This window comes from Anomaloglossus baeobatrachus, chromosome 6 (genome assembly GCF_048569485.1).
Source record: "Anomaloglossus baeobatrachus isolate aAnoBae1 chromosome 6, aAnoBae1.hap1, whole genome shotgun sequence".
Taxonomy (NCBI): Eukaryota; Metazoa; Chordata; class Amphibia; order Anura; family Aromobatidae; genus Anomaloglossus; species Anomaloglossus baeobatrachus.
This window is the reverse complement of record NC_134358.1, coordinates 91,781,885-91,801,580: the sequence shown is the minus strand read 5'-3', so window position 1 is coordinate 91,801,580 and position 19,696 is coordinate 91,781,885. Positions and strand designations below refer to the sequence as shown.

Here is a 19,696-nt window from a genome sequence, read left to right as displayed (position 1 = left end):
TCAATAAAATGGCGAGAGGGTGTTTTTTTTGTCTTTTATTTCAAATAAAGGATTTTTGGGTGATTGTGTTTATTTCTTTTCACTTACAGATTAGTATTGGGGGGCGGTCTCATAGACGCCACCCATTACTAATCTAGGGCTGAGTGGCAGCTGTGGGCTGTATTAACCCGTTATTACTCCCGCACCAGGCCAATTGGGAAGAGTCGGGTAAAGTTCTGGGATTGTCGCATCTAATGAATGCAACAATCCTGGGAAGCTACAGGCTATGTTTAGGCTGGTGGGGCCCAATAAGCATGTCTCCCCTGCCTGAGAATACCAGCCCCCAACTGTTGGGCTTTATCATGGCTGGGTATCAAAATTGGGGGGACCGCATGCTGTTTCAAATTATTTATTTAAATAATTAAAAAAAAAAAAGCCACATGCGGTTCTCCTTATTTTGATACACAGCCAAGCTAAGCGCATGGTAGGGGGCTGCAGCCTGTAACCGTATGCTTTATCTGTGCCTGGTATCATAATATGGGGGACCCTTTGCTAATTTTTCTTCATTTATTTATTTTTATACCACGATAGACGCACACAGCGCCTGTGACTGAAAACGTCAGACAGGCTGTCACTCACGGTTGGGGCGCGTCTGACTGCAGCTAATCACAGAAGCCTGTGAGCGAGGAAAGCAGTGAATGTGAGGCTAATGAGCGGCCCCGGAAGTAGAAGAAGAAGCGACTGCGAGAGCAGTTTACATCTTCACTGGAAACAAGTATAGTGCACTGGATTTATTTTTATATATTTATTTTTTACAATTATTACCAGAGTGCTGGATCCAGATCAATCCCGGCCCGGCACTCTGGTACCTTTGAACCCACGCAGGTCTGGACTTGGTCCGGCCATCACTCCCTGAGGAAGTGCAATGTACACAGTAAACAAACGCTGCAAAAAAACAGTAGAAAACCGCAAAAAAAGCCCGGCCAAAAACCATACCAAAAATGCAGAAAACCACCAGGAGACAAGGAGATAAGGTTTTGCTGCAGAAAAATAAAGCAGCAAAAACGTTCTGTGTGAACATAGCCTTAGCCTGCAGGTGGGGATACTTAGGCCTTGTGCGCACTGGGAAATGAAATTTCCTTGAGAAAATTCCGCATGCTCTCAAAGATTACCGCACCCGCGGTAAAAAACCGCGGGAAACCGCACCCGAAAACCGCATGCGGTTTGCCGCGGTTTGCTGCGGTTTTGCCGCGTGCGGGTTGGGATGTGCTTTATTGCATTCAATGCAATAAAGCACATTGAAGAAAAAAAGAAAAGTCATTTAATTCTGAGATAGTAGATAGACAGAAGAATAGATAGAGGGATAGATAGATAGACAGACAGACAGATAGATAGATAGATAGATAGATAGATAGATAGATCGCTGCATTTCCCACGGTCGGCAGTGAGTTCACATTACCGGCCGTGGGAAATGACCGGTAATTACCTCTGCTGTCTGCTGCTTTCATTCAGCGCTGTGTCTGTGACAGTCGCGGCTGGATGGAAGCAGCGCGGGACCTGTGGATTACGCCGGAGCGGTGGATTACGCCGGAGCTTTGGTGCGGGAGGGGTTAATAAAATGGTGAACGAGGCTTGTTTGTTTTATTTAAAATAAAGGATTTTTCGGTGTCTGTGTTTTATTCACTTTACTTATGGGTTGATCATGTCAGCTGTCACATAGACGCTGCCATGATCAAGCCTGGAGTTAATTGCGGTGGTCCCCCACCACCATTAACCCCTTGTATTACCTTGCTGCCACTGCTACACGGCGGCAAGAAGAGCCGAGGACACGCCGGTAGTGCCGCATAATGCATGCGACAGTGCCAGGGCAGCTGCGGCTGATATTCTCGGCTGCGGGAGGGGGAGTGAGGCGGGGGACATTATCCCTGCCCCTCTCCCTCCCCAGCCTGAGAATACCGGGCCGCCGCTGTGTGCTTACCTCGGCTGGACGGTAAATATGCAGCGGAGCCCACGTTCTTTGTTTTCTATATTTCCGTTTTCTTTCTATGTGTGTTCTATGTGTCTGTGTCTATGTGTCTGTGATGTCTGTGTGTCTGTGATGTGTGTGTGTGTTTACTCTCTGCACGGCTTCCTCTTCCTGTAATGACATCACTTCCCTGCAAACCGCAGACAGGCGATGTACATTACCGGAGGTAAACCGCGAAATACCGCAGGGAATAACGCAGGAAAACGCAGTGAACCGCACAGAATTTGCTGCCTGCGTTATTCCCTGCGGGATTTCATGATTAATTGGAGTCAATGGAGTGAAATCCCGCAGCGATGTGCGGAAAAGAAGTGACATGCACTTGTTTTTGCTGCGGGAATCCCGCAGCAAAACATGCAGCTGTCAAATTCCGCCCAGTGCGCACAGGATTTTTTTTCTCCATAGGATTTGCTGGTGATTCACTGCAGAGATGTTATGAACATTTTCTGCAGCGAAACATGCAGCAAAACCGCGGAAAATCCGCGGCAAAATCCAGTAAGTGCGCACATAGCCTTAGAGAGGAATTCTCTCTGATGAGACAAGATCTCAGAAACGTAAATGAAAGGAAAGTGGAAAATAGGCAGTGCTTTTCTGCAACTTTGATTACAGATATTTCATCAACCAAGCATCCAATCTATCAACAAAAGCTATGCCGGGAATCAGCATCCTAGTGCCTGTATGGCGCTGCCTTTACCTCATATAGCAAAATCCGGCTGGTTGGTTCTCTTTAAAGGGAACCTGTCATCAGAAATTTAGCTATAAAGCTAAAAGTTCCCCCCTCTGCAGCTCCTGGGCTGCATTCTAGGAAGCTTCCTATAGTTTTTTTGGCACCTTTTATACCAAAATAAACACTTTTGCTGAATGACTTTTTTTCTACGGTTTTTATACAAGAAAATGCCATGGCAGGTGACATGACCAGTGATACCATAAATTCACCCTTGAATATTACCTGCTTAACCCAGCAGGAAGTACGCCGCCGCCTCGAAATCACTAAGGTTGACAAATCTCCGGGCCCGGATGGCATACACCCCAGAGTACTACAGGAATTGAGTTCTGTGATAGATAGACCATTATTTTTAATCTTCTCAGATTCCTTAATAACAGCGTTGGTACCGCAGGACTGGCGCATAGCAAATGTGGTGCCAATATTCAAAAAGGGGACAAAAACTGAGCCGGGAAATTATAGGCCGGTAAGTTTAACCTCTACGGTTGGTAAAATCCTTGAGGGTTTCTTGAGAGATGCTATACTGGAGTATCTCAAGAAAAATAACCTTATGACAGAGTATCAACATGGGTTTATGAGGGATCGATCCTGTCAAACTAATTTGATCAGCTTCTATGAAGAGGTAAGTTCAAGCCTGGACCAGGGAAATGCAGTGGATGTTGTGTATATGGACTTTTCAAAAGCTTTTGATACGGTGCCACACAAAAGGTTGGTACATAAAATGAGAATAATGGGGATAGGGGAAAATATGTGTAACTGGGTTAAAAACTGGCTCAGTGATAGGAAACAAAGGGGGGTTATTAATGGTACGTACTCGGACTGGGTCTCAGTTCATAGTGGGGTACCACAGGGGTCAGTATTGGGCCCACTTCTTTTCAACATATTTATAAATGACCTTGTTGGGGGCATGCGGAGTAGAATTTCAATATTTGCAGATGATACTAAACTCTGCAGGGTAATCAATACAGAGGAGGATAATTTTATATTACAGGGAGATTTATGTAAATTGGAGGTTTGGGCTGAGAAGTGGCAATTGAAGTTTAATGTAGATAAATGTAAGGTCATGCACTTGGGTAGAGGAAATAACATTTATGATTATGTACTTAATTGTAGAACACTGGGTAAAACAGACACAGAAAAAGACTTGGGTGTATGGGTGGATGGTAAACTTCACTTTAGTGGACAGTGTCAGGCAACTGCTGCCAGGGCTAATAAAATAATGGGATGTATTAAAAGAGGTATAAGTGTTCATGAAAAAAATATAGTTCTACCTCTGTACAAGTCACTAGTGCGACCGCACTTAGAATACTGTGTACAATTCTGGTCACCGATATATAAGAAGGACATAGCTGAACTGGAGAGGGTGCAGAGAAGAGCCACCAAGATTATTAGAGGAATGGGTGGGCTGCAATACCAAGATAGGTTATTAAACTTGGGGTTATTTAGTTTTGAAAAACGAAGGCTTAGGGGGGATCTAATCACAATGTATAAATATATGAGGGGACAGTACAGAGACCTTTCCAAAGATCTTTTTACACCTAGGCCTGCGACTGGAACACGGGGGCATCCGCTACGTCTTGAGGAAAGAAGATTTAATCATAATCACAGACGAGGATTCTTTACTGTACGAGCAGTGAGACTATGGAACTCTCTGCCGCATGATGTTGTAATGAGTGATTCACTACTAACATTTAAGCAGAGCCTGGATGCCTTTCTTGAAAAATTTAATATTACCAGTTATGTATATTAGATTTTATGACAGGGTATTGATCCAGGGAACTAGTCTGATTGCCGGATGTGGAGTCAGGAAGGAAGTTTTTCCCCATTGGAACTTGTTTGCCACATTGGGGTTTTTTTTGCCTTCCTCTGGATCAACATGTTAGGCTACGGGTTGAACTAGATGGACTTAGAGTCTCCCTTCAACCTTAAAAACTATGATACTATGATACTTTGTAAACTGGTACCTTTTCGTATGCAAATTTCTAAAATCTTCCATGGGGGCGGGCTGCCTGGGGTCCGTTGCTGTCCTCCTGCAGATTTACGCCGCCCCCGAACGCTGAATTTCAAAAGTTCAGGACGCCGCCCCTGGGTGCCCGTGGTCCCGCGCATGCGCTGTTCCACTGTAGCGGTGCCGTGCACTGCGTGCACGTGTGACCGCTAGTGACGCTTTGCGCGGGCACGAGGTTATGGGCGGCGCTGTGAGTGTCATCAGTAAGTGCCGCCCATAACCTCGTGACCGCACTTTCCCCTATGACTCCAGCGTTATGCGCAAGCGCTCGCTGGCCTGATGCCCGGACGTCCCCTCCTTCCCATCCTGCTCAGCAGCAGGAAATAGATGGGAAGGAGGGGACGTCCGGGCATCAGGCCAGCGAGCGCTTGCGCATAACGCTGGAGTCATAGGGGAAAGTGCGGTCACGAGGTTATGGGCGGCACTTACTGATGACACTCACAGCGCCGCCCATAACCTCGTGCCCGCGCAAAGCGTCACTAGCGGTCACACGTGCACGCAGTGCACGGCACCGCTACAGTGGAACAGCGCATGCGCGGGACCACGGGCACCCAGGGGCGGCGTCCTGAGCTTTTGAAATTCAGCGTTCGGGGGCAGCGTAAATCTGCAGAAGGACAGCAACGGACCCCAGGCAGCCCGCCCCCATGGACGATTTTAGAAATTTGCATACGAAAAGGTACCAGTTTACAAAGTGTTTATTTTGGTATAAAAGGTGCCAAAAAAACTATAGGAAGCTTCCTAGAATGTAGCCCAGGAGCTGCAGAGGGGGAAACATTTAGCTTTATAGCTAAATTTCTGATGACAGGTTCCCTTTAAATGAGAAGATTGCGGAGTAAGAGGTATTGTTAGCCTAAGAGACATTAACTAGGGCTTACTGGGAAACTGGACTGGACTCGCATCTAGGCTGGGAAAATGCAGTTATGAAGATAGAAGTGGCTGTTTTCATTATTCGTTAGCTGTTTGATTGAATGTAAATTAAAAGTCTTGTATTGACTCTACATTCCTTCTAATTATATGAGGTATTAGTGGCTGTTCTGATCCTATTTTATGTATGTATCGTATTGACTCTTGATATAAAACTTTAATAAAAAAAAGAAAAACACTTAATTTTCTGTACAGAAAACTTTTCAGCAGAATTACAGTAAAAAGGTAATATCTCTGCACACAGCTGATAACAGTGCCTATCATTCATAATGTGATGGCCCAGCTCACCTCCTCCTCCTCCTATACAATTACTTATAACACTGCTATATACAAGGTGGCCATAAAATAACCTAAGGTGCTTGGAGCCGTGTGCAGACTGACCCAGTGGACAGAATTGGCAGAAAATTGGTATGTATGTTATTCAAGGCATGGGGAAACAAAAGGCATTTAAAAAAAAAAAAAAAAAAAAAAAAAAAAAAAAAATACCAAAACTCCCCACCAGGTGAAAAAGTGGCGCTGTACAGTGAGTGAGCGGCCCAAAAACCATGTGCCGATAACTGGAGATGTCACAACTGTTCCACAGACTAGCATAACTGTTCAATATGGCCGCCATCATGCATGATGATCATGTTCATCCTATGCATAACATGCTCGAAACTTGCATGTAACATGTCTGGTGGGATGCTGCTCACTTCCAAAATGATGCGGTCTTTGAGGTCAGCCAGGGTGTCGACATTTCCCCAATAAAGACAAGTGTCCCCACAACCAGAAATCACAAGGATCGAGATCGGGCGAACGCGGTGACCATGCGATAGGGAAGGAGCGGCTCAAAATCCTGTCATCGGGAAAATGAGCACGCAGAACGTTCTCCACACGATTTGCGATGTGAGGAGGTCTCCATCATGCATGGAGGTGGTTGCCTGAAGACACTGCCGCTGTTGGAGTTGTGGAACGACCGCTGTGTCCAGCATTGTCTGGTATCTCGCTGCTGTCACAGAACAGGTAGCAACCCCAGTGGGCCCCGTTTCTTTGTAAAAGAACGGTCCAAGGTTGAATGATGAGGTAAAGCCACACCAAACTGTTAACTTTGGCAAATGCAGATTTTCGGTAGCCCATATGCGACACTTTTGTGTGTTCACCGTTCCATTCGTCGTACCACAGAATATTCTATGGCCAAGTGCCATCCACTTCCACTCTCGCCAGAAACATGAATGCAAATGTCATGTGGGTATAATTGTTGATGATGGCTAATTTTGCATGGGTATGCCCACAATACCTTTCGGAGAACTTTCCACAATTTCCTGGAAACACTGCGTGCACTGCTGTTCCCGGCAGGGTTGTTCGTGCCCTGTTCCACGACGGCAGTGACAATGTCCAACACAACCTCTCTGCTTACCGGTCATCACCCGCGCCCTGGCTGAACACTCAGTAACCCTGTTACCTCAAAACGTGTCATCTGTCTCAGCGAATCGACAGCCATTGGACCGTTACGTGTGTGAAAAGCTTTCAAACGATGAAAGGCTCTCAGTGCAGCTGTAGCATTCCCATCATTCTCATATAACAACCGCACTAACAGCGAACGATTCGGCAAAGAGACCGGCATCCTGCAGACAGAGCTGTAAGGCACGCTCACTGTACAGAGCCACTTTTTCACCTGGTGGGGAGTTTTGGTCTAAAAAATGTTTTAAGATGTTTTCCGGTTCTCCATGCCTTGAATAGCATACATACCAATTTTCAGCTAATTCTGTCCCCTAGGTCAGTCTGCACACGGCTCCAAACACCTAAAGGCTGCTTTACACCAGACAATCTATCGTGCGATAGATCGTCGGGGTCACGGTTTTTGTGACGCACATCCGGCATCGCTGGCGATGCCGGCTTGTGTGACACCTCCTAGCGACGCAGTATCGCTGACAAATCGTGAGTCGTGTACTGGTCTCTAGGTTCCATAATATCGGTTCTGAAATCGGGCACCGGTTGTTCATCGTTCCCGTGGCATCACACGTCGCTCCGTGTGACACCACGGGAGCGATGAACATCGCGTACCTGCCTCCCGCGTCAGCCGCCGGCTCTATGTGGAAGGAAGGAGGTGGGCGGGATGTTTACATCCTGCTCATCTCCGCCCCTCCACTTCTATTGGCCGGTGGCCCTGTGACGTCGAACGTCCCTCCCACTCCAGGAAGTGGACGTTCGCCGCCCACAGCGTGGTCGCACGAGAGGTAAGTATGTGTGACGGGGGTTACCGACTTTGTGCGCCACGGGCAGCGATTTGTCCGTGACGCAAAAAGGACGGGGGCGGGTACGATCGATTGTGAAATCGCACAAATCGGTCGTACCATGTAAAGCAGCCTTTAGGCTATGTGCGCACTATGATGTTTTTGCACTTCTCAAAAACGCTGCGTTTTTGGCTGCAAAAAAATGCACAAAAACGCACCCGTGGAAAAAACATATGCTTTTATACCATGTTTCGGTGCGTTTTTGGCTGCATTTTGCTCTGTTTTTTATCACTGCGTATTGCTGCATTTTTCCAATGCATTGCATGGGTAAAAAACACAGGAAAACGCAGAAAAAAATTAACATGTCCATTTTTTTTTTTTTTTTAGCTCAAGAACAGAAAAAAAAAGCTGTGTGTGGACAGCAAAAATGAAAACTCAGACTTTTCTGGGGAAGCAAAGTCAAGCAGTATTGAGCCCAAAAACGCACCCGGAAAACGCGCAAAAATGCCGCGAAAAACACTCAGTGCGCACATAGGTTATTTTATGGCCACCTTGTAAGTAGAAAAACACAGGACCCCTCGATCAGGTGATGTCACATTGACCTTGACCCTGTTGAGTGCTCGGTCATTATAAACATCAAAACCATCCAGTAGGTTCTGAATCCTCATATGGCGCACTAATGTGTGTGTCCAACTGGAAGTACAAGTCTAATATTAGGGCTGACGGGTCACTGTACAGAAAAATGTATTCATTTATTTATTAAATAGTGATGTTAAATAAATGAAATCAATATTTTTTTCAAAAATAAATAAAAAAAAGTTACTATAAAACAATAGTTTATTTAGTGACTTACCAGGCTGGAGAGCGGGTGGCTGACAGAAAGCGTGGCATGAGCTCTACTGATGGACTGGTCATCTCCAATCAATATGGCACAGTTCTTCCGCCCCACAATGTAGTCAGTGCCGGTCAGAAAGTGATGGGTCAGTGCTGGGAATGACGAGAGAACACAATGTTACGGGAATGACAGGAGCACACGAGCTGGATCTCCTAAGAAAACATCACGAAAGAGCTAAACCACTCATTCTGTGACCCTGGACGAGTATCTCTGTAGTGTGGAAACCCTGGAGAGGTCTGCAGAGTCTCCGGCGAGCGCTGTACTGTCACCCCTGTAGGAGGTCTGGAGCATTGTTTCTTACAGATACACTGTGTGACTCATTCCTGTTCCTCTTCCTAAAAGTTGTCAATTTATTCATAAATGTAGGGTCCCCCATTCATTTGGTGGAGACTTTAGATAGGTCCCTATGATAGGTCCTTTCAGATGCACGAAAAAGGAAGCCAGCAAGTGCAATAGGGCATTATAGGAAAGGCAGGTTAGGTGAGGGATAGGAAACTGCTCACCTTACAGAGCTGTAAACCCATAACGGAGGAATCAAATATTATCGGCTGTTGCAGCCCCCTCAGGTCAGGATATCCCACCTTTAAAGGGAATCTGTCAGGCCATTTTCCAGTACAATACAAGGGCTATCCTGAAATAAGGTTTGGGCAGCCCTCTCAGGATCAGTATCTTTTATTGCTTTACCTTCTCCGGTTTTCTTGCTGTAAGCTCCTTTAAATTCAGTGTCTCACACCGGCTAGTCAAGCAGATGTTAATCCAAAATGAATATTCGCTGCTCAGATAGTTGGCCTCAGTGATAGTAAATCCAAAACAAATATTCACTTCTCCCCACCTCTCTGCGGTGTTACAGTAGTTATTCTATCAATGACACCGGTGTCGGGAGGTGGGTGGGATTATGGGCATGGGGAGCAGTGAATATACATTTTGGATTTGTTACCCCCAACACCGGCGAGAGGAGCAGTAAATATTTATTTTGGATTTACCATCACTGTCGCCAGCATGGGAAACCGCGCATATTCATTTTGGATTAACATCTGCGTGAGTAGCCAGAGGGAGACCGTTAATTTACAGGGACTTACAGCAAGAAGACCGGAGAAGGTAGAGCAATAAAAGTTACTGATCCTGAAAGGGCTGCTCAAGCCTTACTTATGGATACCCCTGGTGTTGTACTAGAAAATCACCTGACTGAGTCCCTTTAAGGATGAATGATAGGAGGAAAGGCGTGATATTCTGTGCTGCCGATGTGTAGATTCAAGGGATACTGAAGAAATGTGACCATGCGGTTTATTCTCTACGCATTTCGAAGGTGGACTAACTTTTTGTTACTGGGACCACAGCCTGTGGCATTATTTTTTATACATCATTGCTTGTTAGGCTGGATGAATAATCCTCATTCTGTTTCGTCGGGTGCAATGTTTGTACTTGGGAGCTGTGCTGGAGCTGACCAGAGGTATTTGGTTAACCAGGGTAATACTACTTGGAATAATTCGGCATGAGATACAGAGATGGGTCCCCGATGAGACAACAGAATGAGGATTATTCAGCCAGGTTAACACTAGAAGTCCTAGGAATTTCGAGCTCCGTAGGGTTTCAATGGTAGAAATGTTAAATGACCCCTCTCTGGGACTTCTAGTGTTAAAGCACAGAATGACTGTTCAGACCCAACACAGGCCCTCAGTGCATCATGATGGGCCAAACATTTAAATGCATATCCCCACTATGAAGTATGAGCACCTGTATAGGGTTTGAACAGTCATTCTGTACTGAAAGAGACACTTTAACAAAAAAGTAAAAAAGTGATGAATGAAAGATAACACCACAGGCTGTGGGTCCAGTCCAAAAAAAAAAAAAAAAGGTTAGTCATCATTACAACATGGAAACGCGTAGAGCATAATCCGCATGGTCACATTTCTTAAGTGTCTTTTGATTCCTTGAATCTATATATCGGGAGCACAGAATATCACTCCTATCCTTCTGCCATTCATCCCATAAGATGCATGACTTATGTGGGTACCGGGGTGGTAATTTCCACTGGAGCGCTCGAAACTATGGAAGTCTAAAATGTTCCTTTGACCCATACGTGAAGACCAATGATAGTTGGGGGCCTTGTTACAGATTTTGCATTGCTTCTCATACGCTTTAAGTAATGCCTCATACAATCCAAGGCCACGTTGTCATTTCTTATTTTTTTTTATGAAGAAACATTTGCCTGAGAACCTGCCCCAGCAATTGCCCATGCGTAATCTGTGCTGTCACTCGGATGATAGTAGAAGCGATCTTTATGGCACAGGTCTGAAAACCATTTCAATAAATGACAAGGCTGTGATGGTGGAACATGGGGGGGTTATGTATAATTTTGTGTAGGTTCGTATTTTAGGCGTGGTGCTATGTCCATTCTGTGTACATTGTCCTGTTTGCAGGCTAATCACCCCCTGCCGGGCTTTTGTCCCTAAAGGCCCCTTTACACACTGAGACTTTCTAGCGATCCCACCAGCGATCCCAACCTGGCCGGGATCGCTACAAAGTCTCTGGTGAGCTGTCAAACAGGCAGACCTGGCCAACGACGCAACAGCGATCCGGACCTGCAGAACGACCTAGCTAGTCATTGGGGACGTTGTAAAGCAGCTTTTTGAAAGGGAAGTCGCTAACAAAGTCGCTGTAAAGGCCCCTTTACACACTGAGACTTTCTAGCGATCATGCTGCACAGCGGGAAACAAAGGACCAAAGAATGGTCCTGAACGATTTGTAGCGATCAGCAACTTCACAGCAGGGGCCAGGTCGCTGATGTGTTTCACACACTGCAATGTCGCTGGGGAGGTCGCTATAACGCAGACCTGGGCAAGGGGCGGCCCGCGGGCCACATCCGGCCCACCTGCTCTCTGTGACCGACCCGCCCGTCTTCAGCCGGTGCAGTGGAGCCGGGCTGCAGCGTGCCGAGCAGGGAGAGATCCTGTGCAGGTCCGCACAGTCAGTGCAGGCAGCGGAACGCAGGAGTCTTTCCTCTGTTCCCTGCCGGCACTAATTGTCAGTGACACACACGCGCGCTCTGACGTTGTCAGTACTGCGCTGCGTGTGTCATTTCAAAAGTTCCCGCCGGGCAGGAGAAGAAGCAGCACAGCAGACGGAATAATTCATCCTGCACTGTAGGACCTGCGATGATGTCACGCCCATGTGACTGTGTGGGAGGAGACACAGGATGCCGGGCAGAAAGCAAGATACTGAATCCTGAAGGAGATGTGGACACATGATGACTGGTAATAAGAAAAGAGGGGACATGAGGGGGAGGGGGGCTGCAGGGTGAGTGCATATGTGGGAACATGGAGCTGCAGGGTGAGTGCATATGTGGGAACATGGAGCTGCAGGGTGAGTGGCATATGAGGGAACATGGAGCTGCAGGGTGATTGGCATATGTGGGAACATGGAGCTGCAGGGTGAGTGCATATGTGGGAACATGGAGCTGCAGGGTGATTGGCATATGTGGGAACATGGACATGCAGGGTGAGTGGCATATGTGGGAACATGGAGCTGCAGGGTGAGTGCATATGTGGGAACATGGAGCTGCAGGGTGAGTGGCATATGTGGGAACATGGAGCTGCAGGGTGAGTGCATATGTGGGAACATGGAGCTGCAGGGTGAGTGCATATGTGGGAAGATGGAGCTGCAGGGTGAGTGCATATGTGGGAACATGGAGCTGCAGGGTGATTGGCATATGTGGGAACATGGAGCTGCAGGGTGAGTGCATATGTGGGAACATGGACATGCAGGGTGAGTGGCATATGTGGGAACATGGAGCTGCAGGGTGAGTGCATATGTGGGAACATGGAGCTGCAGGGTGAGTGCATATGTGGGAACATGGAGCTGCAGGGTGAGTGGCATATGTGGGAACATGGAGCTGCAGGGTGAGTGGCATATGTGGGAACATGGAGCTGCAGGGTGAGTGCATATGTGGGAACATGGAGCTGCAGGGTGAGTGGCATATGTGGGAACATGGAGCTGCAGGGTGAGTGGCATATGTGGGAACATGGAGCTGCAGGGTGAGTGGCATATGTGGGAACATGGAGCTGCAGGGTGAGTGCATATGTGGGAACATGGAGCTGCAGGGTGATTGGCATATGTGGGAACATGGAGCTGCAGGGTGAGTGCATATGTGGGAAGATGGAGTTGCAGGGTGAGTGCATATGTGGGAACATGGAGCTGCAGGGTGATTGGCATATGTGGGAACATGGAGCTGCAGGGTGAGTGCATATGTGGGAAGATGGAGCTGCAGGGTGAGTGGCATATGAGGGAAGATGGAGTTGCAGGGTGAGTGGCATATGTGGGAAGATGGAGTTGCAGGGTGAGTGGCATATGAGAGCTGCAGACTGACAGAAGGATGTGAAGGGGTGCAGAGTGTTTGAGAGGGGTAAGTTGGGGTACAGGCAGGGTGAAATATGTGGGCAGGGTGTGTGACATATGGGGGTGTAGTGTGTGTGTGATATGGGGGTGCAGGCTGTATGGGAAGCAGGGTGTGTGACATATGGGGGTGTAGTATAATACAGGTGTACTATATGGAGGTGTAGTATATTACAGGTGTGCTATATGGAGGTGTAGTATATTACAGGTGTGCTATATAGGGGTGTAGTGATGTAGTATATTACAGGTGTGCTATCTGGAGGTGTAGTATATTACAGGTGTGCTATATGGAGGTGTAGTATATTACAGGTGTGCTATATGGAGGTGTAGTATATTACAGGTGTGCTATATGGGGGTGTACTATATTACAGGTGTAGTATATGGGGTGTAGTGATGTAGTATATTACAGGTGTACTATATGGAGGTGTAGTATATTACAGGTGTGCTATATGGAGGGGTAGTATATTACAGGTGTACTATATGGAGGTGTAGTATATTACAGGTGTGCTATATGTAGGTGTAGTATATTACAGGTGTACTATATGGAGGTGTAGTATATTACAGGTGTGCTATATGGAGGGGTAGTATATTACAGGTGTACTATATGGAGGTGTATATTACAGGTGTATATAGGGGTGTAGTGATGTAGTATATTACAGGTGTACTATATGGAGGTGTACTATATTACAGGTGTAGTATATGGGGTGTAGTGATGTAGTATATTACAGGTGTGCTATATGGAGGTGTAGTATATTACAGGTGTACTATATGGGGGTGTACTATATTACAGGTGTAGTATATGGGGTGTAGTGATGTAGTATATTACAGGTGTACTATATGGAGGTGTAGTATATTACAGGTGTACTATATGGGGGTGTACTATATTATAGGTGTAGTATATGGGGTGTAGTGATGTAGTATATTACAGGTGTAGTATATAGGGGTGTAATGATGTAGTATATCGGAGGTGTATTATATAGTGGTGTAGTATAATACAGGTGTATATGGGGGTGTAGTATATTACATTTATATGGAGGGAGTGTAGTATAATACAGGTGTATATGGGGGGTGTAGTATAATACAGGTGTAGTATATAGGGGTGTAGTGGTGTAGTTTATTACAGGTATAGTATATGGAGGGGGTGTAGTGATGTAGTATATTGGGTAGAACTGAGGTAATTATATTAGTCCGGCCCTCTAAACCAATCCCAATTTCTCATGCGGCCCCATGGGAAAATTAATTGCCCACCCCTGCTATAACGTCACAAAACCGGTGACATTACAGCGATGTCGTTTGCGATGTTGCAGTGTGTAAAGCCACCTTTAGTCTAGGGGAGGGGGGCCTGGGATCCAACTAAAGTATCTGCTTACCTGGCGAATTGTTCATTCTGACTGAAGGGCGCTTTACACGCTGCAATGTATCTTACGATGTGTCGGCGGGGTCACGTTATAAGTGACGCACATCCGGCATCGTAAGGTACATTGTAGCATGTAACAGCTACGTGCGATTGCGATTGAACGGTAAAACGTTCAATTCCTACAAATTGAACGTCAGGTTGTTCGTCGTACCCGGGGTAGCACATATCACAGTGTGTGACACCCCGGGAACGATGAACAGATCTTATCTGCGTCCCGCGGCTCCCGCCGGCAATGCGGAAGGAAGGAGGGAGGAGGGATGTTTATGTCCCGCTCATCTCCGCCCCTCCGCTTCTATTGGCCGGCTGCTGTGTGACGTCAATGTGACGCCGAATGTCCCTCCCACTCCAGGAAGTGGATGTTCGCCGCCCACATCGAGGTCGTATGGACGGGTAAGTACGTGTGATGGGGGGTTACTCGTTTGTGCGGCACATTCAACAAATTGAACGTGCCGCACATACGATGGGGGCGGGTACGATCGCATACGAAATCATATGCTTAATTGCAAGGTGTAAAGCAGGCTTTAGAAAGACAAAAGAGAAGCAGGAGGATTCATCCTCTGGGGGAGAAACTGAGGCTCCCCAGAGAGACCTGGACATTTATCACTTACTGGACTATATACAGGTTTCTGGACTAATTTACCCTCTGTGTGATTATTTGATGGACATTCTGGATTGCATGGAATATTCTTTGGATTGTTCAATCATCTCTCGCTCTGTTGATTGTGTGATATTGGAGAAGGGCCCCGTGACAAAGGCACTTCAGCATAACCACACAAGGATATCTATCCCCCATTAAATGGAGCTAATCCAGGCGCAGACACGCTGCAGATCCATGGCAGCTGCGGGATTACAGATCAGCTCTTCTCAAATCATTGTATCATACACCATTAAATACAGCTGCGGGTGGAGCTGGCAACAGCTGATCGGAGGAGTGCCAGATGTTAGATGGCCACTGATCGGATATTAATTACCAATAGGAAGGATAAATCCTCAGTATATAATCTGTGGAAAACCCTATGCTGTGCTTTATGCCCTGAGACTATCGAGTGTCACTGAAGACTCAGTAACTGTATTACAAGGGATTACTAGTCCAGCGCAAGTAATCTGCAACAGGACCAGACCTTGTATCCTGACAATGCTAAGAAAATAGAGATTCTTAAAGGATTTTTCTGACTTAAAAAAAAAAAACCAAAACTGTGCTTGACTCACCTTAAACAGGTGCAGAGCTAAGTCTCCGCTGTCACCTTATTGTATGAAGCGCTAACACCATGTCAACAACACTGCAGGCAATCGGTGAGTTCAGGGGGATCAGAGCAGCTCGTGCCATCAACTAGGGAAACGCTGAGCTCAGTGATTGGCTTCAGTGCTGTGGATATCACATCAGCGCTGCAGACAAAAAGACACTAGAAGCAGTTGTGGAGACTGGCGCTGGACCTGAGAAGAAGGAGTAAAGCACTTTAAAACAAAAAAAAAAACTGCATCTAAAGAACAAGGGTTTTCTTAAACTAAAAAAAAAAACCTTGAAAACCTAAAAGTATGATGAAGTAATATGGACCAATTTATTAAGAGGCACATATAATAATGACGAGTTAGGCTGGATGAGACAGTGACTGGACCCGACGGCACAGCTGTGTACAGCGTAGAGGACGGTGTGCTGCAATCCTGCCCTTATTCACTTCAATACAAGCGGAGCTGCACTACACGAGAAGGGCCCCTAACACAGTAAAGGGGGCTTTACACGGTACGACCGATTGTGCAATTTCACAATCGATCGTACCCGCCCCCGTCGTTTGTGCGTCATGGGCAAATCACTGCCCGTGGCGCACAAAGTCAGTAACCCCCGTCACACATACTTACCTCCCGTGTGACCTCGCTGTGGGCTGCGAACGTCCACTTCCTGGAGTGGGAGGAACGTTCGGCGTCACAGCGACGTCACACGGCCGCCGGCCAATGGAAGCAGAGGGGCGGAGATGAGCGGGACGTAAACATCCCGCCTACCTCCTTCCTTCACATAGCCGGCGGCGGCCGCGTGACGCAGGTGAGCTGCTGTTCATCGTTCCCGGGGTGTCACACGGAGCGGCGTGTGCTACCCCGGGAACGATGAACAACTAAATTAAACAATAATATGGAACCTAGCGAGCAGTACACGACTCACAATTTGTGAGCGATACTGCGTCACTAGGAGGTGTCACATAGGCCGGTATCGCCAGCGATGCCGGATGTGCGTCACAAAAACCGTGACCCCGACGATCTATCGCACGATAGATTGTCTGGTGTAAAGCAGCCTTTAGGCCGGTTTCAGACATCCGTATTTAATCAGGTACAAGTCACACGCATGGTTATAGTCACGTGTGCGACAGATAGCGGAGAAAACACGGGTCTGTGAAATAATAAGATTTAATAAAAAAATTTTCCATATTTACCTGCTTTCTTCGGCTCTGCTGCCTCCCGCTCCTGACCGCCGCTCATTATATTAATTGATTATTCACCGCACTCAGGACCTGTAAGCCGGAGCATCGTGGGGACAGGTGAGTATTCTACAAGCCCAGTGACATCCAGGAGGTCATTGGAGTTCCCAATGAACTCTGGTGACATCCAGATGACAATCCGCAACACCCACGCTACAGCTTCACGGGTTCATCAGAGTTCATTGGGAAATGTGATGAGTCCCAGCGATGCTCCGGCTTCCAAGTTCTCACTATACACACATGTATACACTGAGTACATAATACACACATGGATACACTGAGCACATACACACACATAGCGCACATGCATGTATACACTGAACACACACACACTATGCTGGATACTCACCTGTCTCCAGTGATACAGTCCCCAGCAATGAAGTCTCCAGCGCTGTCCCCACTTCCAGCTCCACAGGGCACTGAATATTCAGTGAGTATGAGCGGGGTCAGGAGCGGGAGGCAGCAGAGCCATAGACAGGATAGCTGGATACAGGTAAATATAGAAAATCATTTTATTAAAAAGACCTGTGTTTTCTCTGGGACCTGTCACACTGGTGTCACACACACGATCCGTGTGACATCCGTGCTGTTGGTGAAAAAACGGACATGTCTGCGTGTGGGGCCACGAGGGGTCACATGATCCGTTTGAAAACACAGACGTGTGAGTAACAGCATATAATAACATGGGTACGTGGGGCATCAGTGTTAAAAATGGATGTCACACGTACCTGAAACACGGACGTCTGAAACCAGCCTTAAAGGCAATTGGTCAGCAGGTTTTTGCTATGTAATCGGAGAACAGCATGAAGTAGGGGTTAACAAACAGAATTCAGCTATGGGTCTTTTATCAGGCTGTGTGCTATTTACTTATAACAAACATTTTATCACCAAGACCTTATTTCCCGGAATACATGGCACACACCTGCTACACCAACCACGCTTCCTCCTCTAAAAAGCAGCTCATGACAGATTCCCTTTAAGTGTGGACTTCCCATAGATTTTGCTATACCGTCTGCATATACACGTATGGGCTGCAAGACACCCAGGAAGGATCCATCAATGTACTACAATCCACACACATATAAGAGGCTCTCTGCCACTCGTATGGGCTTCACCTAGTTTACACCTGGACTCAGCTCAGGGACCCTCAGTGCACGTCTCCTCCACTACAACCAGCAGCTCACACTATGTCGGTACTATGGACATCCCCTATGGAGCCTCCATGCTGCCGGCAGCCGCTGCACACAGACCCCGCAGCCCCATTACCTCCCCCGCAGCCCCATTACCTCCCCCGCAGCCCCATTACCTCCCCCGCAGCCCCATTACCTCCCCCGCAGCCCCATTACCTCCCCCGCAGCCCCATTACCTCTCGCAGCCCCATTACCTCCCGCACTCTCCCTCTCCAGCCTCCACATTGCTCTCTCTTCTGTGTACACAGTCGCGCAGTCGTGACGTCACGCACTCCCGCGCTGTCTACTTTCAGCACATATCCATATGAAATGTGCTACGTGAGCGCCACCTGGTGGTCATAGCTGTGCTATGCACGGAATTTAGTCGCAGTGGCTTTCGCTCTGAGCTCTGCTGCCAGTGTACAGCTGTGCCCGGCAGTGCCAACAATCCTACACAATCATCATCCATCCAGCCACTACATGCTGCATAGCTCAGCTAGACCTGATAAGATTTCCACCCTTACCTGCTTGAGAGGTTTAGCGTCCATGTTCAGCTCTCACTCAATTCACTTATCTCTTAGATTCAACAACTCGAACAGTTTTACTGGTGCGGAAGGAAATGTGGGGTACAGTGACTGATGATGGCATGTGTGGGGTACAGTGACTGATGATGGCATGTGTGGGGTACAGTGACTGATGGTGACATGTGTGAGGTACAGTGACTGATGATGGCATGTGTGGAGTACAGTGACTGATGGTGGCATGTGTGGGGTACAGTGACTGATGATGGCATGTGTGGAGTACAGTGACTGATGGTGGCATGTGTGGAGTACAGTGACTGATGGTGGCATGTGTGGGGTACAGTGACTGATGATGGCATGTGTGGGGTACAGTGACTGATGGTGACATGTGTGAGGTACAGTGACTGATGATGGCATGTGTGGAGTACAGTGACTGATGGTGGCATGTGTGGGGTACAGTGACTGATGATGGCATGTGTGGAGTACAGTGACTGATGGTGGCATGTGTGGAGTACAGTGACTGATGGTGGCATGTGTGAGGTACAGTGACTGATGATGGCATGTGTGGGGTACAGTGACTGATGGTGACATGTGTGAGGTACAGTGACTGATGATGGCATGTGTGGAGTACAGTGACTGATGGTGGCATGTGTGGGGTACAGTGACTGATGATGGCATGTGTGGAGTACAGTGACTGATGGTGGCATGTGTGGAGTACAGTGACTGATGGTGGCATGTGTGAGGTACAGTGACTGATGATGGCATGTGTGGAGTACAGTGACTGATGGTGGCATGTGTGAGGTACAGTGACTGATGATGGCATGTGTGGAGTACAGTGACTGATGGTGGCATGTGTGGAGTACAGTGACTGATGGTGGCATGTGTGAGGTACAGTGACTGATGATGGCATGTGTGGAGTACAGTGACTGATGGTGGAATGTGTGGGGTACAGTGACTGATGGT

The 19,696-nt window shown here is 47.3% G+C and overlaps 1 protein-coding gene across 2 annotated transcripts in view; it reads right to left on the bottom strand.

The window, feature by feature from the left end:
- Positions 1-18,495, bottom strand: part of NBN (nibrin) — a 158,413-nt gene extending 139,918 nt beyond the window's left edge. The window contains exons 1-2 of one of the 2 annotated variants that reach the window (XM_075353104.1): positions 18,428-18,495; positions 8,725-8,858 (exon numbers count right to left, since the gene is read on the bottom strand). In XM_075353104.1, coding sequence (XP_075209219.1) covers positions 8,725-8,858; positions 18,428-18,458 — 165 coding nt within the window. In that variant the 5' untranslated portion in view covers positions 18,459-18,495. Of the gene's footprint in view, positions 1-8,724; positions 8,859-18,409 lie in introns of both variants that reach the window. The other variant, XM_075353103.1, reaches the window with a different exon arrangement.
- Between the last annotated feature and the right edge of the window lie 1,201 nt (positions 18,496-19,696).